Raw genomic sequence first — 25,214 nt, forward strand, 5'->3', positions numbered from 1 at the left:
TAATCAATTACACTGTAATCCACAGTTCAACTCCACCCATTTTTGCCCTCTCAAGCATCTCATCCCTCTACTTACCTTGCCTCAGCAACTTTCTAATGTCATTAAACAGAAATGTCTTTGAAGATTTCAGGTTTTTCTCTTAGTTATTGGTTAGTCAAAAACTACTATTTTATCCAGACTGTGTTTTATATCACAAGAACCATTTGGCTAGTTTTATTAAAGAGTTGGGTTATAAACTGGGCTTAGAAGAAAGGACATAGGTCATTAGTTATCATTAAGATGCTGGCAGCCTCGTTGTTCATTAATATTGGACAGATATTTGTTCTTTAAAATATAATTAAAACTGTTTCAGAATCCCATCCTATGTACTGAGAAAAACCAAGAATCTCTGCAAAAATTCTGAGGATTATGAGAGTAGACCATACAACATTGTTACTGTTTGTGCCATTCACCAATTTAACCAGTTTTCTCCTATTTCTCTGGCTCTTGTTTTCCCTGTGTTACTCCCCTATGCCTGTTATGTACTCAAAGCCCAAACTTTTACCAAAAGTATGGTAACAGAGTGCAGGGAAAGAGCAGCCCAGTTTAGCAGATATCTGAAACGGATAACAGATGAAGGAAATTATGGCTTAAAAATTATGTCAAAAATCATATTAAAAAAACAAAACAAAACAACTCTTTACTGGGATCACATGTACTGCTAAATAAACTAAACCTCTGAATGGATCCTGAAAAATCACCTCCGAGACAGTGTTCCAAAAAAATTAAGTACTGGCCCAATTGTACCCAATAAATCTTACCCTATTGGAGCAATCCCTGGGAATCAGCTTGAAGGCTCTCCCTAAGTGGATGATCACAGAACACTGCAGGGTCATGCAGATGGAAGGACAGAGGCAAACACATATTGAAATGTGATAGAGAAAGCCAGGTTCTCTTGGGCAGCTGTTGCTTCCTTTTTACTAATTTAGTTTTCAGCAGTATCAGTGGAGTCAGTGTCCTTGGGTACCTTCTCTCTGCTCCTTTGAGCCTTGTGGCATTTTCCTATGTCTCCTGGTTCCTGTCACCTACTGACCTCCAGTCACTTCCCCTTTCTTGTCAAAGTCTTGGGAGCACTCTCTCCACCCATGCTCAGAATCATAACTCTGGAAAAATTCAATGCCCCAAAGAACAAGTTGGCCAGCACTTTAGTCACCCAACAATCAACACCCAGCAGTGATGCCAAAGCAGGTTCATGTCTTTAAATGACACCTGTGGTTGTTTGATACCCTGCACCTCCTTCATTATAGTACTTCCAACATGTGAGCTCTCTCCATTTAGATGATAAGTTCTGTGAAGGAGGGATTTTTGTCTGACTTATTTGCTACTGTTAATATATTCCTAACTGCAATGCAGGAGACCCGGGTTTGATCCCTGGGTCAGCAAGATCCCTTTGAGAAGGGAATAGCTACCCAATCCAGTGTTCTTGCCTGGAGACCTTCCGTGGACAGAGGAAGGAGCCAAGTGGGTTACAGCCCGTGGGGTCACAAAGAGTTGGACACAGCAGAGTGACATTCACTCACTCACTCAACTGCTACCATAGAGACGGACACAGAGGATATTTTAGATTTTTTAAAAACTGTTAAATTAAAAGAAGAAAAAGAAGGTGAAGGAAGCAACAAAGAAGAATGTTTCAGAGCTCTACTCAGGAAACAGGTTGCCTCAAATTGAAAACTGCTTCTTCTGCTAAATAATTATGTGTGAGGACATAGCCATGTTCTTGGGCTGCGTGCCTCAATTTCCTCTTTCATCAAACGGAGATATCAAGACAGTTATTCCTATTTCATTTTTATGAAGAGGGATCAAAACATAAAGAATTTGAGATCATGTACAAAATGCTGCATGTTTTAAAGGGCACATTAAAAATAACTAAGAATTAAATAAATAAATACATGGGAAATAACAATGAAATATCTGAAGGAATGTACGTGAAGGTATATATGGGTTTAAGATAAAATTATGTATATAATCCCAGAGAAAGTCCCTAACTTAAGAGATAAGAAATAATTTTACAAATTTCCAGACAATGGATTTAAATTGTAAACAGATTAAAAAAGATGCTGAAATACCCATTTGCAAAATTACAAGCTAATAGTTCAGGGACTTTCTTTTAGTAACATTTCAAAAAGAGAACTACAATCAAATACATCTCTTCCAATCTAAGATAATGCTCATGTGACAGTTAAGGAAGGGTATTTTAAAATGCTGAATGCCTCAGAAAATATAAAAACTATTTGTCAATCATAGTAAAATCCTATTGAAAAAATAGTTGTAACTGCAATAGCCAAATGAACATAAGATAAAAATTAATTTCTGAGAAAGTAAAGACAGTATAAAACAAACAATATATGATTAAATATCAAATAGAAATTATTTAAGTGCCACATACATTCACATGGAAAAGTAATAATTTAATATGCTAGAAAATAGAATACTTTTTAAGATATGTTTTTCAACACACTTTGAATATTTTCAGTAAGAATGTGCTCAGGTATTGCATAGAGTTAAAAATATAGAAAAATGCCTGAAATACACACACACACACACACACACACACACACACACTCAGCCTTATCCCCACCCCTGACACTTTACACTGGCCTGTCCAGCACGTTCTTCTCCAACCTCACACTGTATTACTAATCACCACCATTCTTGCTCTCTTTTTTAGAATGTTTTCTTCTAAAAGAAATTCTATAGTCAGCTCTTAAGTTAGCATTGTTGTTGTTGTTTTTTTCCCTCCTGCCATTCAGTCTTTAAAGCACTGTGATATGTCTGAGGCAGTGATATAAGCTGTTCAGAATGCAAGAAAATAAAACACACAGCTCCTGCTTTCAAAGGACGCTCCACCTACCTAGGAAAATAACGATGTTATGAAATGTAACTCACAGCTGAAGGCAGTGAAATGTGAGTTTCTTTGGAGGGATGACTGGAAGTCCTATCATTAAAAGAAGTGGAACATGATTTGCCTTTATAGAATGGAGTCTTGTTCCCCTAGCTGGAGCGGATTAGAGAATACTTTTCAATGATATGGGGAATGAAGACAGCATAGACATGACAGAATGTGACTTTAGTCTTAAGAATTTAGCCAGAGAGATGACAAAGCAAACACATGTGCATTTTAATTCGCTCTTAAAAACACTAAGCATGAAACACTGTGCTGTATTTTGTGCCCCCACGAAATAGACAAGATATTCTGCCATTAATTCTTTAGTTGCTCTAGTACCAAATTGTGATAGATAGAAAAAATTTTATTGAACAAGAGTCTTCAATATCTATCTGGAAAGTTATGACTGATTAGGTATTAAAAAAGAAAAACTTGGAAAATAGCCCAAGTGATGGATTTTTATTTTTTTTTGACAACATATACAGCAAAAAGTATAATGTAAATACATTTTTTGATAATGACCTTATTTTTATCATTAACTAATATACTGGTAATAGCACAATTTTATTTAAAATGAAAAACAGGAATTCAGATGATAGTTTTTAAGTTAGAATTTAAAAGTTTTATTACCTTAAAACAACAATGAAAGCATGATATGTTTTCTGATTAAAATGTAGTTTTTCCTACAACCATCTTCTCTTTAAATTATGATAGGTAAACTTTTCTTTTTGACATTTAAAAAAATAATCCACTGTATAATTTCAGCTTCTTAACTAAGTATCTGTAGCAAATGAACCATAGCCATAATGTCTTAAAATCTACGAGTCTAGGCTTACCCCAGAGGTCTGAACATACAATGACTGCTTCTGTTCATTCATCTTGTAGTAGCAAAGTGTAGCCTAATCCACCAATATGAAATCATCCTTAGTCTACAAGTCTTTTCTGCTTCATGATCTTTATATTGCCTCTGGGAGGATTAGGCTTTATTTGATGCAAGGAGATTTGCCAGACTAATTCCTAGGCTTAATTCCAATTATCAAGTGCATTTGTAAATCTTACAGATTTTAGTCAAGAAAAGATCATTTTAACCATGTGTATATTTGTATCTCTATATTCAGTTTGCTAAATCACACTTCATGTGCCTTTTAGATTGAAATTTTTATCTTACTTTTTATTGATAATTTACTATCAAGAACATCTGTTACTCATATTTCTCTCTAGGTTATCTCCTTTAGATATATGTTTCCCACTTCTGTAGATGCTTCCATTCTTTAAAAATGAATGACTTCAAATAACACATTCTTTCTAAAATAATGAATAAACTGCAATGAAAATGACCACTTTAAATTATGTTAAATTTGTAGACTGTTATTTTCAACTTGTTGCAGTATCTTGAAGACTTTCCCTCCTTGGTTTTATTACTTTTTATTGTTTCTTTATACTATTACTTCTAAAAGTGAAGGTTATATTATTTATAAATTTTATCATTTTTAGCAAAATACTTAATATTATTTTCAGAAAACACTGTTTTTCCTTGTGGCTGTTTGGGTTTGATAAAGAATATCTAAGTTTACATTGCATTGATTTTAAGATGTGATGTTTTCAAATTTGACTAGGAGCTGTGAAGAAAATATCTTTTGGGGCATTTTCTTTCAGATTTCACGGTCCACTTGTAGTGAAATGCAGTTATTTACTTTGATACATATTGGAAACCATAAGAGATTTTATGTTTATTTTGCACTTCTTCGGCGTTGTCAGATCCCAAGCAGTCAATATTCCCATCATTTATTTTGTCCTTCAAATGAGAACTCACAGCTGGTGTTGTAATATGCTTAATTTCTCTACAGATTATAACCATTTAAAATTCCGTTTTTATCCACAGGGCTTCAAGAGACCATTTAGCGTTTCCTCCCATTTCTAAATAAAATAGCACATGCACAGTCTGTCCTGAGAATATAGTTGCAAATGATGCCTCAAACATCCTCTAGTGGATGTGGGCACAGCTGTGCCCCAAGTCACTACCATCAGTGATGAGGCTGACACACAAGACACATTGTTTTTCTTCAGCTAGGAATTTCCTTTCTCCTCCTAGTCAAGTCTCAGTCTTAACTCAGTCATGCTTGACAGAATCACACTATCCTTTATAGAAGGTGGAGACTCAAATCTTGACTAATGAGAAGGCAAACAGTCTGTAAGCCATAATGACTCTAAAATGGGAAAGGGTAACTTACAGAAGATTTAATGAATCTTCTGCTCTAGATAGAAAAATATGCTTTTGTTCTCTCCTTAGTGATTTTAACCTCTGTTGACTTTAACTTTCTGTTGACTTTAACTTTTTTAACCTCTGTTGACTTTAACATATAACTCATATATGTATGTATATGAATTTGTCAGCCCACACCTTATCACCTTATTACACACCTACTCACAGTATCAGCAAAAAAAAAAAGGAAGACAAAACAAAGCAAAAAACAGCTGACACATATTCTAAGCAATAAAAATATGACTGATTTTGCTATTCTGCACCACTTTGCTTTGCTTTCCTGTTGTGAAAATGTAGGTTACACTCTTGCCTTAATTCCTTCCTTGCTCAGAATCACAAAAATGCTGCAGGAGTCATCAACTCTACTCTCTGCCTTAAGGCAGAGGAAACTTGAAACATAGAATCTTAAATAATTCTTAAACAGGATTATGTGTTCACTTTTTCAAGCACTCTAAGAATTCATCTTAACAGTTTCCTTCAGTGTTTATAAATACCGAGTCCAAACATAATTTATTGTAGAATACTTGATTGATTCATTTCCTACTATAATTTAAAGGTATGTGATAAATATTGACTACAGGTTTTCTGCTGCAATTCATATTCCTTTTGGGGGGAGTGGATAAACTGCTGCTCTTATCTGTACTTCTACAGTTTCTGTGGTTATATTCTTGTGACAGGCTTATGAATTATTTTAGATTCGGGTTTCTATTTTAAAAAGCTCCTGTTTTTCTTCTTTACCACCCTATTCACCTAAGTTAACACTCTTATGCAAATTTATATGTGCTTTTCATGAGCAAATTTGCTGATATTCTACAAGATTCATATTTTTGTTTCATATGTATTCACGTTCTTTTTAAAGTGAATAGTATACAGAGTCTTGTATATATAGATAGACATTATTAGTAGCAGTGAAGGGTTGAGCAGTTTTCAAATGTGGTTTTAATATGTTGATAATAGATAGGAGCTTCTTTTCAGAAATAGATGTTTTCCCGCTGTGCATGGGGGACTGAGGCTCAAGAGAAAATGGCAAAATAAGCTTAGAATAGCTACTCTATGGCATCTGATGAAATATGAATTTTAATAAACTGATTACTCATCTCCATTGAGAATAGAGTGTTACCCTCTATACTTGTTAGGGTCATTTATGATGGTTGTAACTATTTAACAGCATTATTTGTGAATTTGAAAGCTGAATCTTTAGACAGTGGATGGTTGTGTTTATCGGGGATTTAAAAGTTATCAAGAAGGAGTGTGGCAGATGGTGAAAAGGGTGACATTCCAGGGTGCAAATAGGAACATAATGACATATTGGATCAGAGTTTTGTGGTTTGGCAGAAACACAGTGAGGCCAGGAGGATGTTTACAAATTTAAATGAATGGGCAGAATCCAGAGTCTCAAAAACTGAGATTAGGGCAATTCTAGGATTAAAAGAATAGGAAGTCAGGAAACAGGAGAAGAATAAGAATGAACCTTAAGCAGAGACCATGAGGAGATCAAGATAGATTAGTTCATTTTGGTTTTAATTTCTTAATACATAACATAATAAGGAAACTATAACAGAAGACAATTTCCTGCCAAGTGTAGTTCAAATCATTATTTACCAAGTACCTGTTATGTGAAAGGGTATTTTGCAGGAAAGCAAAAGAGCATTGTTTCCTGCATGGACTCATAATAGTTAAATTATGAATGGATCTTATTGCTGCTGGAAGACCAGATAAAAATGAAAATGAAATGCAGCCATGCATATTTATCTCTCTGGTGGAAATTAAGGTTCTATCTCCTAGTGTTTTCTTCAGATTAAAAAAAAAAAAGGAAATAAAGTTTAGTCCAATTAAAGAGATACATCTGAAGATCTCAAACTTTTCTGCTATTGTAATAGATTTGGAAACATCACTTTAATTGTCTGCTTGGCTATGCTTGAGATAAAGTTTATCTTTATGCCTGCATGATCAAATAAGGAATCAGTTGAAATGTCAGGGAGTGCATGGGCACCTAATAACAAGGGTTTTGAGGAACGCATGGATTTAATACTTTCCAAGATAAAAGGTAATTTAGGACTTTAATATAAGACATTTGTTGCCCTTGGGAGTATTTTAAAAGCATGCCTCATTTTAACATAAACTGTACTACAGTTTATGAAAGTAGCACAAAGATCAGAAACATTCAAGATCGTTCAAGATGTTGACCAAAGCGATAGTAGAGCACATACTACTGATTCAAGACAATTTATCTGAATTTTAGAAGCACTTTGCTTTTTGTATTATACTATGGTATTCTGTAGCCTTCTGTCCCTGTAGAAATATAAAGGTTGGAGTTATTCCTATCCAACCTTACGTTTTACTATAAATAACTTGTGTGAAAGATCCTTCCAAAATTATCAATTATAAAATCCCTAGACTTATTATAGCTGCAAAAATAAGTTATTATTTTTTTTAAAAAAAGGACTTCAAGTTTCAATTATTTCACAGTCATCACAATGATATTTATAAATACATACCTGAGTCAGCTATTATATATTTGCATGGCAGTCTCCCTGGTTCTTCCTATATGTGTGCACATCCTTTTCTGAACAAGAAATGGAATATATGACAAAATAAATAATGTACTGTCATCTATTTTGAAATATTAAAACACATTTAGGATTTTTTTTCGACATTGCATTGAAATATAGTTGCTGGGAATGTCAGGAATATGTTGATTACATTCAGAAAGACAATAATTACTCCGAGAACTTCTCAAAATTTTCTGGAAAATTTCCAAGACATTTTGGGCACCTAAACTCATACAAGACATGTAGAATTCTGACACTCTTTGTTTCAAAGATTCTTCATATGACATATGTTTCTAAATCTTTTATCACAGTCAAGGACTTTAAAATTGAGTTAAAACATCAGTTCTAAGATAGTAGATCCAAACTTATGGACAGTATTTAATGGGATATCCCCAATGAAGAATTGCATAGAAATTCCACAGCTTTATTGAATGCTTCTGAGACTGCTTCAGATCTATTGCTTCATTAGTGCATTCAGATAGTGTATGTATTTGAAGACAAAAGATGGTACTCGAGTTCTCTCCCATATGATACCCATCAAAGTTTACATCTAATATGCATCTTTATTTTCTGTCTTCTTGTTAGTTTGAGTTCTTTGTACTAGCTAGCTGTTCAAAATCTCCTTGAATCCTAATCCAGGGTTAGCTATATTAGCTTGGCTTCCAACCATTCTATTATCCTCTGTCTTCATCCAAATTCCTAAGAATTAGAATTAAGAACCAATCTTGAGTACACATTATTAGAGATTATCCTTTATTTGGCATTGAAAATTAATACTTCTTATTTACAGATTTAACATCCTGGTATGGTTTCCATTTATTCAATTCATATTAATTTTTGTCTGCTTTAAAGTTATTCAAGACTTTCTGTAATAATTCTTTTTTTTTTTTTTAATGGCTGCATCACGAGGTGTGTGGGATCTTAGCTCCCAAACCAGGGATCAAACCTGTGCCTCTAACAGTGGAAGCACCAGGAGTCTCATCTACTAGACCACCAGGGAAGTCCCAATACTTGGGACTGGTTTATTTTTTACATATCATATTTCAAGTTTAGAGGCATTGCTCATCATGTAATATTGCAATTTAAGTGAGATAAAGTTTGTTCTCATATATATTTATATGTATGTAGATATAGATGTATCTTCTTATCTCTTTCATTTTAGTTCAAAATTTGCTTGTCAAGTTCAGTGAGCCTACTGCCAAGTACATTTTCTACAGGTTGAGAGAGGAACACAATATCCCTTGTCAAGAGCTCATTATTCTGCTATTCTAAGCCTTTCTAGGTAGGAAGCTTCTGCTTTCTGAATCCTCTTTCTTTTCAAAAGTCAGAACTTCAGCTGGGAAAATGAAAGAATATTGTCATGTCTCCATGTCTGACAGCTTTCCATTTGAGAACTTAAAGTGCCCTAGAAACATATTCTGGCTTTCTTCTCATTTCTCATCATGTTTCTGATTGTATTTCCAATAATTATCTTGATAAAGAACATGCTACCAGATGCAGAATGTAAAGTGGACACAAGCCTAGAGTCCTAAAGGGGAGTCCCCATCTACCCTTATATGTTATCATGTCATTCCACACATTATGAGGTTTCTTGGGACCAGGGACCAGTGTCTTCCATATTTTCTTCAGAGGACTGACTGTGAGATCCTCAAACATGTTTGTATCTGTATCTGTTCATACCTTTTCCTTAGACTAAGGAATTGTGAATAGAGGCAATTTTATATTATCACTATGCAACATCCTACACCTGATAGGTGTGCTTAATCAAAGGTCTGGGTTTCTGAGAGTGTACCTGTGATGGTTTTACTCTTAAAAACACATATGATGCAATTTCTCCTCTTTTTTTCATCATTCTGAAACCTGCTTCAGAGTAGACAATATGCTTTTCTTTAAATTTCTCTTCTTCCAAGTAAGAAAATACTTATAGTAACTTATTAGATTATTTATATTTTATAACATACCTTCAACAACTCATATAAATGTATATACTCATATAGATCTATATGTAAATTTTACATATATAAATAACTCATATGTTTTATTACCTGTATTCCATTGAATATTTGAAATATTATCTGTCTCTTGGATTAGTTTGGCAATATACAATCAAAAATATATCTATAGGGTGTTATATCAAGATTATCATAAGCATATCCATAAGTAATAGAATTCCAATTTTCTGAATAATAGAAATTGATATGAGAAAAAGAATTCCTAGAAGTAATTATCTAACAATTTACTAACTTTTTAGTGAAAAATAATTAATTGACAGCTGTAGCCAAAGTTGGATTCTCTGGGAAGCAGGCTCTGGACTGGAGCTTAGAGGACAGGATACTTCTTACAGTGTTCCTTCATGATCAGCAGTTGTGGATCACAGTGAGAGTGGAAGAAAGGGCAGAGTGAGCAATTAAGCGACCATAAAATTCGAACATGTCTATAGCTGACCCCATGGGAAAGCTGGAACTAAGCTTGCCCTTCAAGGTTTTCTGCATTTAGCAGAAGTGACTTGATCTTTATAACCTTGCATTAATGAGTCATTGATTACGTGCTGCTCCAGAAGGATGTGACCTTGGGCCAGGTAGCAATCTACAGTTCAGGTAATGAGTCACTCCATGTAGGAGTTCTGAACAGCACATGTGAATGTGCACCTAAAGGATCTTTTAGCTAATAGATGCAGAAGGAGAAATAACAATGCTAAAATAAACATGTCCTAAGTTCATCCAAGGCCATCAACATGAACTGCAAGTGAACTGGTGAAGCGTCAGTATGGCATCCTGGTTTTGAGCAGGTTCTAGAATGTATTGGGGTGTAGCTTAATTATTTTCTGGCTCTGTGAATTGGGGCATTTTACCCCATGGGACTCAGGTTATTCATTTTAAAAATATTATTCCTAATAAAAATGAATTTCCCTAAAATGTAAGGAATTTGGCATCCTCTCCCTTTTACCGTTGTATGGATCGATCAAAAGCCATCATGCAATTATTTACCATAGTATATGGCATTTTAAAAAAGCACATAAAAATGGAATTAACTATTTTATTCATCATTTACTTTCCCCTGGTGTTCCCACGATAACAAAAGTTCTTCAGATCACAAGTGTAAAACAATGTATCGATTTATCTGGTGTCTCCTTAAATATATTACCTGTACTAATGGTTCTTAAACATTTTTGTATATTAACCTCACTTGAAGTTTGCTAAAAATACAGATATTTGTTTCTATCAGAGTCACCAGGTTTGGGATAGGGACACTGGCTCATCCCACAGTTTGGTGTCCATGAATCCCTTTCAATCCTTTGGCTAAAATGTCCACACCCCAAATGCTTATTGCTTCTACCTCCTCTGTTATCCACTATTTCCCCTCCCCTTTAGTCCAGGCCTTATTTTTCACATAGTTTTCTCCATTTAATAACCAGTTTTAGTAACTGGTTAGTAATCTCCCTTCACGTTCCTTTATCCATTTCATAAAAGAAAAAAAAATACACATACCCATGTTATCCATTAAAGGAAATGTGACTCTTTAACGGCGGCTTTACTAAGTACATTTTGTTCTGCTTATGTCTGTCATAGATAACACAGCCAGCATTCTGACAAGGCGGAGGAGATTTAGTCGAACTATTCAGGATGTGTATTATCTCCCCATTATGATCTCTGACGGTGGAATCCCCTCTCTCAGCAGCAGCAGCACCCTCACCATCAGGGTTTGTGCATGCGAGAGAGATGGGCGCGTGCGGACCTGCCATGCCGAAGCCTTCCTCTCCTCGGCTGGTTTGAGTACAGGAGCCTTAATCGCTATTCTTCTGTGTGTTGTCATTCTCCTAGGTAAGTCACTCTAAATCCTAAGGGATGATGGCAGTTCTGAGTGTACCCTACAGTGGTGTGTTCAAAAACAGAGGCAGAAACATACAGACACAGAGTCATTTTGACAAGACTTTAGAGCTAGGAATGCTTTATGTAATACCACAACTTGACTGCACTGATTTTCTTTTAAATAACTTTCTTGATACCATAATTAATCTTGAAATAATTTGGTTTGAATGTGATGAAAGAATTGAAATGTGAGAAGAAAAGATAGGATAAGCGAAATCTTTGTAGAAAAGATCCACTTTAGAAAGAATTGGTATTAAGTATTCTGAATCCCATACTGAAAGGGCTTTTCCAATTTATTTCAAAGAACATAAGGGACATTATTTACAATGAATCTGACCACTAAATAAAAAGAATAAGTTTCCTGTAGAAACTTTTATCAGTCTAAAATATTAGTTGGTCATCAACCTCAGTTGAATTTTACAGGACTAAGTCTAAAATAATTTTTGGTCTCAGCTATATCAGATATTATTATTAAATTAAAACTAATGTATTTTAGTTTATTTCTTGCATTACATTTTATTGTAAAAGAAAGTAATTTCTCTAGTTTTATGTTATCTTTGATAAGTCAAAATCTTACCAACTGCATTTGAAGCCAATATTATTATAAACTCTTTAGAATTACTATACAAATGAGACAGCAAATTCAGATTTTTTTATAAGAAAGGTAGATGTAAAAATTCTTTTGATTTAGAGTTTAAATGGGTACATATATATGTTTCCAGTGTATCTTCACTCTCTAGCTTTCTCATAGCAGCTATATATTTTGCTCTGTTCTCTTTTCTTATGTGCATATGTAAGAAAAACAAACAAAATGCATACTTTAGTGAGACAGAGATATTCATGCAAGGAATGTCCCTTGTTTTGTTCCTGGGTTAGAAGACAAATTACCTGTACAGAGGAGTGGAGATCAAGGTGACATGAGACTGAGTAGAAAGGATGGAGTAAAATGAAAAAAAAAAAAAATGGTGGGTTTTGTTTTAGGAGTGTAAGGAGAAGTTTAAAGTAAGTGTGTCCCATCATAAAATTTGTATGCTTAAGAAAGACAGCTATGAATGAAGTGGATAACAGATCTCATGATGACAAGAGAGCAGGTAGGCAAACCAGTTAGGAATATGATGCATTTGTCTCACTCAAACACGGCATAATTTGGACCAGCGCATTCCCTCATGGCTCAGCTGGTAAAGAATCCGCCTGCAATGTGGGAAACCTGGGATTGATCCCTGGGTTGGGAAGATCCTTTCGAGGAGGGAAAGGCTACCCACTTCAGTATTCTGGCCTGGAAAATTCCAAGGACTGTATAGTCCATAGGGTTGCAAAAAGTTGGACAGGACTGAGCGACTTTCACTTTCACTGTCACTCAGAGTGGAAGTGAAGAAAGCTTGATAATATCAAGATGCTTTAGGGGAAATTAAAGGTGATATTGGGTAACAGGATGCAAATCACAGGATGAAAATATTTACCAAATTCCTCACTGAATGTGTATTGGAAGTACCTGAGATTCCATTTGAACCTTGCAGTGTTAATTATTTCAGGTCAGTAAGCAAACGTTTAATATTTATGATATGGTGTTTTTTCTAGAAACAAGTATCCAAAGGCTGAGTATAATAGCCAAAAATTACAGAAAACAAACAAACAGACAATCTTAGATAAACTAGATATGCAGCTGAGTTTGAACAGTATCAAAGACTTTTCATCTCTTACTAAATGTGGATCTTTAAGATCTTCCCTGATTTTCCCAGAGCTGGGGGACACTGGAAATGCATTTTGTTGATGTCACCACATCCAGAGACTATGAAGAGAGAAAGGATAGACCAGGACTGAGCTGTGATAAACTCCAGTGTGATCACCAAGTCAAGAAGGATGAAATACCAGAGAGAGCAAAGCAGAAATCACAGAAGGAACAGAATTAGTAAGGGTGAGATCCTAAAATCAAAGAAAATCAGTGTATCAAGGAGGACAGAGCATTCAACCATGCAAAAACTGCCTAAAAGTTGAGTAAATTGAGCAACAAAAAGTGTCAACTGCACTTGGCAATTTGGAGCATGGAGGTTTGACTCTTCATAACAAGAGCTATTTCACTGTAGTATAGGCTTTTGTAGTAGAAGCATGGTGATGAAGGCAACCAGGAAAATCAGATTTTTTTCTTTTTTTCTAATTTAATTTTTTTAAGTATAGTTGATATGAAATGTTGTGACTCAGTTATACACATATATTCTTTTTTTCATGTTCTCTTCCATTATGATTTATCATAGGATATTATTCCCTGTGCTATACAGTAGGACCCTGTGCTTTATCCATCCTATATATAATAGTTTATGTCTCCTAATCCCAAACTCCTCTCTCACCCTCTCCCCCAATCCTCTCTCTCTGGGTAACCACAAGTCTATTCTCCATGTCTGTGAGTCTGTTTCTGTTTTGTAGATAGGGCCATTTGTGCCATATTTTATAGTCCACATATAAGTGATATCATATGGTATTTTTCAAAAACAACAACCAAAAAAATAAAAACCCCAAAGAATAAACAGCTACAAACATTGAATCCTCTAGATTTCCTAACTGAAACTACAAAGAATAGAACTCAGTGACTTTTCGTAAGTCAACTATGCTTCAATTAAAGAAAAAAAAAACCACAACACTCTGACATTAATATATGTTCTTCCAAGTCCTTAATCTGAAAGATATTTCAGTTGGTGGAAGCCTGTTACCTTTGGCTTTTACTTTCATTTATCATCAGAGAATTATTTTGCACACTAAGACTAAAACCTTTAAAACTGACAGATATCAATGTAAGGTACATTTAGGTATATTACATAATATAATATTCTTTACCAGCTGAGCCACAAGGGAAGCCCAAGAATACTGGAGTGGGTAGCCTATCCCTTCTCCAGCAGACCTTCCCGACCCAGGACTTAAACTGGGGTCTCCTACATTACAGGAGGACGTGTTACCATCTGAGCTATCAGAGAAGCCCCTGTATTACATAAAACAACATTTTATTATTTCATGAAACAATACATTCCTTTAATTGACTTTATGAAAATGTTTTTTTTCCTCTTTTGAGGTAAATAAGAGAACATTTCTAAAAATTATGCTATACATCAGGCCTAATGAAACAAAGGTTACATTTGATATGTTTGCTCCTTCAATTTTTATTGAAAATCAAATGTCTTTACACTGTAATTCAAAAGTTGCAGAATTTCTTAAGCTTGGGCTTAAGCAATAATTATTTATAATGTAATTTATATTTTTCATGGCATGTAAGGGCATATATTGTTATTCAGAAAATATCTGGCTCACAAACTTTAAACGTAGACATTTGTAATTTTGAAATAGCATTGACTAATATGTGAGTTCATAGGCTGCAAGAAAAATATCAACAATATCAGAGGTAGCGATACTGTATTTTAGAACTTGTAATTCTGAATTTGCATTCAACCTCAACAGCTAAATAAATCATGAAACTAATATTTAGATACTGAAATGTTTCACTTAGTAGCTCTTTGTGAACATGACTGTGATTGTAGAAATTCAACCCTAGTTTTGCCACTAATTAACTGTGTGATCTCAAGACCCACAAAGTCTCTTTGCTTCTATTTCTGAACCTATGAAAATAAAGTTTCAGCTAGAATAACCTCATAGTCATCTGTAAAATTTTGTGTTGCTTATTTATGTTTTATTATAGGCTAAATATTATTCAATATTTTGCAGTTTGGTTAGACTCCATCTATGTATACACTGATTACTAGAAAATTGTGCTTGAAAACCAAAGAGTCTAACTTTAAGTGCCAAATGTGTACCTTGTGAGTTATTATGTTTTGTCAGGATTAACTTTTCAGATCCCCTTTAAAGAATGTATAGGCAACAATTTACAGTTAGCCATCATGATGCAATCGGTTTGGTGCTAGAGGATGGGGTTCTTGGAATTCCCTTCCTCTTCTGGGCATCTGACACCTCTTTCCCAACCCACTCCATTACTTGTCAAGGTCCAGAACTGTGGGCAGAGCAAGCCAGGGCAAGAGATCATTTAATCAGTATCTAAAACGGACTTCTTCCAGCTACCTTCATAGTCCACACATCGCATATAATCAGCTGACTTAGATGAATTCACCAAGTAGTTTGCTCCTATTTGGGGATGTAAATTTCCTCCTGCATGGGAATCAAGGTGAATGTGGTGAGAGGAGAGTGAGGAGCTAGGCGAGGAAGTGAAATTAATGAGAAGATAAGTGTCAAACCTGTTTGCCCTCAGAGTTATTGTGAATGACTTTATGGATTCCCCTGGGTGTGAAAATATAAGTTGCAGTGAGAAGTGTCATTACCAATTATGGCTACAGAAGCTAATAAAAATAATCTCCCTGACTTGAGCCACTTCATCCTACCAAATTTAGTACAAACATATGATGATACAAAAAAAGAATCAAGTGATATTTAGGGGTAAAAATATCTGCTATGAAAAGTATTTGGGGGGTATGTTAGGAGTCAATACATAATTTATTCAAATGTAAGTTGTATGTCAGTTAAGTTATGAAAATTCAAAGCCCCGTAGTACTCTGGGTACTGGAAAAATTATATGAGTAAGTAAATATAATATAGAAGAAAACAAAGAGAAAACTGTTTCCACAAATTTGAATCTCTTTATGAATAAAATGATGATACAGTGAATTCATTTTTATTTTCTTAAATGAAATGAATCATGTAGGTTTAAAATCCTGGTCACACTTAATGAGAAGAAAAGAAAAAGAAATACACTAACCAAGAATAAAATATTCATCAGAATAAAGACATCTAAAAATACTACAATTTATTCATTTCATTTCATTTCGTATAACTAAACTTCAAAATATCAGAAATCATTTATAATATAATTTTGAACAGAGGACAAGCTCTGTATCTCTCTTTCTCTTTTTTAACAACTCCATGGCTCTATCATAGTATATTTTCTCAGATGAACCACTGAAAGAAGTCCTCCCTGTTATACATCAATAGTTTGATATACTGTGAGGGACTAATTCAAATATATTACTTGCCTGCCAGTTTTAAAATTGGGTTTAACTTTCAAGTATAGATGTATGATTATTATCTTCATTCTCTTTAAATAAATTTGGCCTTGTGATTTTGGGGAAGCACTTTGTTTTTCAAACTTTAAGAAATACTTTCAAGCAAAATTAGGTGTTTGGAATTTATAGAAACAGTAAGCTGATTTTTTAAAGTATTTAAAAATTATTTTCCTAGTGAGACAATTACTATTCATGAAGACTCAATTAACCCAGTGTCACACTGTCACTCTCAGAAAAATCATTCTTTTGTTCATCCACATAAGAATTGTTTATGGAGTATCTGCTGTGTGCCATCTGCTCCAGAAACATCTACTAAACAAACATGAGTGTAAAGAAAGTCATTAGGAATGTACCTTCCACATTCTTCTCTGTATCCACATTCTTCTTTGAGTTGATTTAAATTTGTCATTGACTATCCCAAGTGGTGCTAGTGCTAAAGAACCCGCCTGCCAATGCAGGAGACATAAAGAGATGTGGGGAAGATCCCTGGGTGGGGAAGATCCCCTGGAGGAGGGCTTGGCAGCCCACTCCAGTATTTTTGCCTGGAGAACCCCATGGACAGAGGAGTCTGGTGGGCTATAGTTCATAGTGTCTCACACTAATGAAGTTTCACGCTAATTAGAACGGTGTGGCTCAGACAGTAAAGAATCTTCCTGTAATTCAGGAGACCTCGGTTCGATCCCTGGGTGGGTAAGATCTCCTGGAGAAGGGGGTGGCTACCTACAGCAGTATTCTTGCCTGGAGAATTCCATGGACAGAGGAGCCTGGCAAGCTACAGTTCATGGGGTCAACAGAGAGTCAGACAAGACTGAGACTCACACTCTCACTTTCAAAGGGACTGTATGTCCCTATTTGTCCTGATATTCTGGTGTAATTATAAGTGAAGTCCCTTTCCACCCTTAAAAAGTGTTCCAGATTGTATGGCTAATTATATATTGATCTTTATAATAAATAGGTTTGCAACAAATCTAGGAATCATTTGTCACTGGCAAGTAACTCTCTTTGCCTAGAAAGAAATAGATGTAAAACTGTACATTCAAATTTAACTAGCATCTATATTTGAATCAACCCATGTAAGTCAGGGATAGCTTTTTAAGCAACTAGAAGCTATCATGACAATAAATCCAGCATTATCAAATATGTTTCATTAGGCAAATAGAATACTAGTATTAGTAAGGGATGTATATTACCTCCATACTTTGGTAATAGTATTGATCACATTCTCCCTGTTATACATCACATTAAGTCCCTTGGCATCCATCATCAACCATTTCAACATAAAGAAAAATAGCTTGATTTTTTGAAAATACTAAGAAGTTTTATTATAATAAATTAGGCAGTGTGTAGAACTATCAATAGATATTTTAATCTAGAACAGCCTCCTCACTTAACTATAATGATGAGCAGAAATATATGGTGGATGATAAATATAAACCTCTGGATAGAATGAAGTATGTTACTTGAGGATTCTGCTTGGGCTACTGAGTTTAAAAGCTATAGGCTGAATTTACACTAAAATAAATAGTGAGATATCAAATACTTACTGATGGCATTCAGCCAAAAGAATAAGTCATGTGAATAGAAACGTATTGTATTCTTTAACAAAGCATTTATGAAGCCGGGTCATATGTAGAATCAGCATTTCATTTCCATCCTTTTCTGTGATCACTCCCTTCCAAACACAGTGATCAAAGCTTTACCATGTCAATTCTAATTTCCACATTGCATTTTCACATTACCCAGTCAGTATCCTTTTACTCCTTACATTTCCAGATGATTCCTTGACACTCCGTAAAGATGTTTTGTCTTTTCGTTTTTTCTTTATTCCCACAGTCTTCCACCTGCCTCTTTGCAAAATTAGATTCCTCCCAGTATTGTGACCCTCTCTTTCCACATATGGTAGACCTCCCTCTCATAATTATTCTATCCACTTCTGGCCTGAATACCTATTCCTTTTCCTGTCCATATTTTCAAGACTTCAAAGTATGTACACACTATGATATATAGTTCAAACGCAGCAACACTTATCAAATTTAGGGCTATCATAAAAAGGGGTTAAACTATATGAAGACAAGCAAGGAAATAATAACAAAATGAATAATAGAAGAATCTTTCTGACCCAGGGATCAAATCTGGGTCTCCTGCATTGCAGGCAGATTCCCTGGAGAAGGGAAGGGCAACCCACTCCAATATTCTTGCCTGTAGAATCCCATGGACAGAGGAGCCTGGCAAGCTACAGTCCATGGGGGTCACAAACAGTCAGAAACAACTGAGTGCCTAACACTTTCACTTTCATACTTAAATTTTAAGCAAAAATATGCCCCATGCATAATAGTGAGATAAATCCACATTATATATATATTTTAATGTTTCCATAAAATATATCCATATCGCTTTGGACATAATTGATTATATATACATATATATGTATGTGTATATATATACACACACTATACAATATATGTCATTTATGTATACACATATACATACATTATACATGTATTTTTGTTTTTTCATCTCATGTTATACATATAGTATATTTTTGTTGTTGTTACCCATCTCAAATTCACATTTAGTTGGGTGTCCTGAATTATTTGTTAAATCTAGTAACCCTGCATTCCATTTGAGTATACTTCTCTGATTATCATATTGTGATATTTAAAATAATAGTGAACCTAATAATTGTTATAATAAAATGTAGAATATCAGCTAACCAAGAAGAAAACAGTCCGTAGAGATGAAGTAAAAGACACTGGACCTAATGAAAAAAAGTAGAAATGAAATAATTCTGTTTAGTAATGGTTTAATACCATCCAATTGAATAATTTGAAAGTAATGAAAGAACAACCAAAATAAAATACCCAAGATGAATTTCTATCAATTTACCCAGTAGCTACAACATGACTGGTAATAAGAAAATATTCACTGTATGTGGAAAAATTTCCCTAAGACACACGTCCAACAGGTCACTCAGTTCTATATTTTTAAAATACTGAAGTATTTTTTCATGTTCTATATTTTTAAAATACTAAAGTTGAATATGGCAATGGAAACATCATCACCTTTAGTGTGAAAAGTCATAAACTAGAGCCCAAGCTTTTCCACCTACCATTTGTATGACCTAAAGTTACACAGAATTTACTCAGGTAATTTTTTCCTGAGTCTCATTTTCTTCATTTTAAAAATGAGGAAATCCCAGCTCTATTTTGAGCATTAAATAAAAATATTATGTAAAGAGCATCGTGTAAATGAAAATATTTCTATATGAACATATAAATAACATTTTGCAATCTAATATTTAAATGCAATAATTAATGCTTGATAATATCATTCTAAAGGATAATGGACAAAAGAGATGAACCATGTAAAATATTCCTGCTTTTATTTCTACACAGAATCAAAAAGAAAGGGTTAAAGATAGGGGCTCCTTTTTCCTGTTTTACAAAAACTTAAAATACGCTGCTTTTAGTGTATGCATCTTTAGATGAATTAACATCTATAGATCGACCCCCCCACACACAATTACTTTTCCAGTCAGAATTTCATACTGCTTTTCCATCACCTATTCCCCTCAGTGTAAACAGTGAGTGGTTAGACTTAATCACAAGTCAGGAATCCTGAACGCATAGCCTGGCAAACGAGAATATCATGGCGTTCACCAGAAGATCAACGATTCCCATTGTTTTGTACGGATAATCATTTTCTACATCCTTCGGGATATTAAAAATTCTTGTGGTGGTATTCAGAGAGTGCAGAGATCACCATGTAAGCCCTAATGAAACATAGCTGATGAGAATGGTTGGAAATTGCTGTTGTCCAATCTCCAAGAATGTTCTCTTTTCTAACTCTTTATCCTCTTTCTGTTTTTGCTTAGCGATTGTTGTACTTTTCATCACCCTGAGACGCAGCAAAAAAGAGCCCCTGATCATTTCAGAGGAGGATGTGCGGGAGAATGTGGTCACCTACGATGATGAGGGGGGCGGTGAGGAAGACACGGAGGCCTTTGACATCACCGCCTTGAGGAATCCATCTGCTGCCGAGGAGCTCAAGTACCGCAGAGATATCAGACCGGAAGTGAAACTTACCCCCAGGCACCAGACATTGTCCACCCTGGAAAGTATAGACGTTCAGGAATTTATTAAGCAAAGACTAGCGGAAGCCGACCTAGACCCCAGCGTCCCTCCTTATGACTCGCTGCAGACTTACGCCTACGAGGGTCAGAGATCAGAAGCTGGATCCATCAGCTCCCTGGATTCAGCAACTACTCAATCAGACCAGGATTATCAGTACCTTGGAGACTGGGGGCCCGAGTTTAAAAAATTAGCTGAACTCTATGGAGAAATAGAATCTGAAAGAACAACTTAGGGGGTCAGTCCTTGCAACCTTCTAGAATTTGCTTCCTGAGCAAATGGAGATGTAACCTCAGCAATGGCAAGGAAGAAGCTTGGAAACAGTACTTGGAACTGAACAAGCAGAGCACAGCTACTGTAGAAACAAGTGCCCTTTTCATGATTGAAACTGGGTTATTTAAAGGGAAGAAAGTCAAATTAAAAAAAAAAAAAAAGAAAGAAAAAAATCAGAGAAAAAGCTATTGTTCCTTGTGTATATTTTCAATCGCTCAATAAAGTCTGTGTACTGTTTAATGAAGAATACCTGAATTAAGCCAAACAATGATATTTGTTTCACTATTTTGTGATTTCTTTTCAAAATCAAAACTAAACAGAAAGTTTCCAAATCACTTATGACTCTGATTTCTAGGGGTGGTATACTGATAATCATGTGGTGGTGAAGGTAGTCATGACCTTTTTCCACCTTTTTGGGTGGACTTGAGATCCACACCCTATTATTGTGACACAGCTCATTAGCTTTGTCTTCTTGAAATGACAGGAAGCATTTCCAACCTACCAGGCCACCCCATCATGGACTTGTACGTACCATTTTTCTTTGCCCTCCCCACTTCTTTTCTCCATATGGAATTGATGGAGCATGGGGATTTGCTGCTTGCACTATGATGTATGCAACTTCTGTGCACCAGTTGTGCACTGCTCTGAATCATGGAGACAATGGTCTCTGCCCTGCCTGTGCCCCTTTAACAGGAGAACCCCCTTTTTTAAGCGGATCGAATGAATGTTTTAAGATATACTCAGACCATCTGATATGTCAGGGAAAGATTTTATTTAGAAAAAAAAAAAAAGCAAACTACAAAACTTATCCTGTACAAAACATTGAGGAACTCTATTCTTTTTCTTTTCCATTTGTTTTTAGGACATTAGGACATTTACATCAACAATTCTGATCATTCTTGTACCTCAAATTGGTTGTCAAAAATTTGATAATTGGTTTATACTTGTGTAATTTGCTTATTTTTAACACGGCAGTCATTAAAAAAAAGTGTACCTTACATGATAACTATGTAGTCTGAAAAGATTATCCTCTAATTTACATAAACTTCATAGACTTTTGATTGACTTGCCTTTATTCCTCACAGAGGCTCAGACTTCCCCCCATCTCACTATCTGATTAGACTTTTATGTTTGGGACTTACAAAAAATATGTAGGTCTAGTAGCAAAAAATTGGAGGTTCACACTTATTATTCTCAGACATGTCTCTTAATGTCACTGAATTTTAGGGTCCCAAACTAGAAAATAGAGACGGCAAAGACTTTCCTGCCTATCTTACAGTTTATATGAAGATCAATAAGCATCTATAAAAATGTTTTCCCAATTGCAAAGTAGTTTGTTATGTAAAGGCTCGCAGACACTAATTTTCTAATTCTATTGGTTCATAATTACATAGTTACATACTTTGTAAATGAAATAATGCATTATCTTAGGAGAATTTAATGAAACTGTCAACAGTAAAGCACTTGCTAACTTAATATATAAAAGTTTAATTCTTTTGATATTTTCCCCAAATACTCTGATCTTTTTTTTTTCTGATCTAACCTTTTTTTTTTAGAATTTATTGGACTTTTTCCCCTAAATTGCTTAGATAACAATGTGCTGTTGTTGATATTGGTTGTGAAATAAAAATTTATAACATAGTGAGCCTATTCTAAAAATTGAATATATCTGTATTTCAGATTAATTGGAATTTTGAAGTCCTCAAATTAAAATTTATTTCAAGGGCAAGTTTTCCTTTGCTCTTTAGGTCATTATAATCGAGAATCCTCAAAAGTTATAGGACATTTTCTGTCTGATTCTACTCATTTGCAAAATTTTGAATTTTGCCTCTGTTCACAACTGCCCTGTGCTATTATTATTTTTCAGTTTTTAGGTATGGGAAGTAAGTAAATTTAATTTGAATATTTCTCAATTTGTGTTTGAAACCTGAGGAATAAAATGTAATTTAAGTGTTTTACAACATTTTAGCTTTCCAGATGCTGCTTGATCATTTTTTAATCTCATAGTGGTATACATTCCAGTATAAAGTTAAATCAAAAGAGACACTCAGGGGCTTTGGGGAACAACCTCTGGAGATCCATACTGGTTATGTGAATGCTGGACTATACTCACCCTGACAGAAGGGTACACCTTTGAAGAACAACTGTGGTTACGGGTGTTTGGACTTTCCTATGCAAAGAGGACCAGGGAAACCAGGTTTTGGAAATCGAATAGGCTTTTGGATTTATAAGTTTGATAAACTATTCACAGTTTTTTTCTTTTTTTTAAATATTCATTTGGTGACTTTACAGATAAAGGCTTGAAAGATGAGAATGTGTGTATAAGGCAAACTATTCAAACTTAAAAGCCAAGGTCCTCTACATGGTTGTGAGTACTGGAAGTATTCCTCTGATTTTGTGGGAAAACACCCAGGTTCATCCATTTTCAATCACACATTATAATGATAATGGATTGTTTCTCAGCCCCTGATATTAAATCTCATAGAGAGGCAAAATGGAGCTTCTGTAGTATTGATTTATATGTTCTGATGTTGATTTATTTCAGAATTTTGTTAAGGAAAGCATTCAAAATATTATTTTTATATAAATTCTAAAATGAGGCAATTATATAACTATTATAAGTATGGATTGGGTCTCATATTTTTTACTGTGCTACTTTGAGTCTGAAAAACAAGTGGTGTTGTTCAGTTGCTAAGCCATGTTCAACTCTTTGCCACCCTATTGACTGCAGCACACCAGGCTTCCCTGTCCTTCACCATCTCCTGGAGTTTACTCATGTCCATTGAGTTGGTGATGCTAATTATCTTATCCTCTACTGCCCTTTGCTCCTTTTGCCTTCAATCTTTTCCAGCCTCAGAGTCTTCTTCAATGAGGTGATTCTTTGAATGACGTGGCCAAAGTATTTAAAAATGTTCTGCCAATGAACTGAGTCATTTAGGACTCAGTTGGGTCTGACTTCTTGTGACCCCATGGACTGCAGTCCTCCAGGCTCCTCTGTCCATGGAATTCTCCAAGCAAAGATATTGGAGTGGGTAGCCATTCCCTTTTCCAGGGGATCTTCCCAACCAAGGAATTGAACCAAGGTCTTCTGCATTGTAGGTAAATTCTTTACCACCTGAGCCACCACACTCAATACTTTATTCTAAAATTTTCAACTTATCAGTGTTTGAAGATAATTCTCAGGTAGTTTAGTGAGCAAAGAGTTTGAACATACTTTGAGCCCTCTCTAGGCTCAGATAATCAGCTATAGACTATGTGATTCCTTATGGATTCCACCATGGAATCACTAATGTGTCTCAGCATATAATCGGTAAACCTTGATTGATATTTATATATCTAGTTAAAATATAACTTTGAAATCAATTTACTTATTTCCAATAAAAGAATTTTCCACAGACACATCTTATACAATGTGGTGGCTGCTAAGTTAGAGGAAATACAAACTGTTATTTTTTATTCAATGTCTTTCTTATTAAAATCTATAAATTCCAAATTACCTTTGTGCAAATGTAGGTCTTGCAGGCTTTACCAAAGACTGATCACTTTAAATTATTTCTATGATAAATATGAACATATATAGATTCAAAGTGGAAATTGAAGAGGAAACTGTCCTAAGATGAAGCTCTATATAAAGTTATGCCTTTTCCATTATTAAGTATAAGAAGGAAAATATGCTGGGAAATGGCCTTCATGTAACCACACAATCACATGCACATGGGCATCCATATATGTCTTCATGAAGAATACTTAGATAAAAGACTACTCAAAATAGTGACTTAGCTATTGATATGATTTAAATATGATATGCATACAAAATTTAAGTACCCAGCATATGGAAAATTCAGCAAGAAGTTAAGGAAAATTTGGGGGGGGGGGCTTTTATTTTGTATGTAGCCTCAGCCTAAGCTTCAGTACTGGCCATGATTGAAGCTGATTCACAGAAGTGATTTCACAGAGCAGAAAAAATTATCAAATAATGATAAATCAAAATTTTAGAAATGATGATTTAATGCACACACTGTGGCAATTAAATACAAATAAGTGGTTTGGCTTAGATTCTTAGTGTACTACAGTGTAGAAGTCTGGATCAAAGAAGGGCAATGTACTAAATCATTTTCAGCAATGCTGAAAGTTACATAAATGATTAGTC

General features: G+C 34.8%; 1 protein-coding gene across 6 annotated transcripts in view; it reads left to right on the forward strand.

The window, feature by feature from the left end:
* CDH18 (cadherin 18) overlaps positions 1 to 22,576 on the forward strand; it is a 1,208,767-nt gene extending 1,186,191 nt beyond the window's left edge. For 4 of the 6 annotated variants that reach the window (XM_061129303.1, XM_061129305.1, XM_061129306.1 and 1 more), the window contains 2 exons: positions 11,308 to 11,559; positions 20,536 to 22,576. In XM_061129303.1, coding sequence (XP_060985286.1) covers positions 11,308 to 11,559; positions 20,536 to 21,026 — 743 coding nt within the window. In that variant the 3' untranslated portion in view covers positions 21,027 to 22,576. The remainder of the gene's footprint in view (positions 1 to 11,307; positions 11,560 to 20,535) is intronic. The other 2 variants (XM_061129307.1, XM_061129308.1) reach the window with 2 other exon arrangements.
* Positions 22,577 to 25,214: the final 2,638 nt, after the last annotated feature.

This window comes from Dama dama, chromosome 25 (genome assembly GCF_033118175.1).
Source record: "Dama dama isolate Ldn47 chromosome 25, ASM3311817v1, whole genome shotgun sequence".
In the NCBI taxonomy this organism is placed as follows: Eukaryota; Metazoa; Chordata; class Mammalia; order Artiodactyla; family Cervidae; genus Dama; species Dama dama.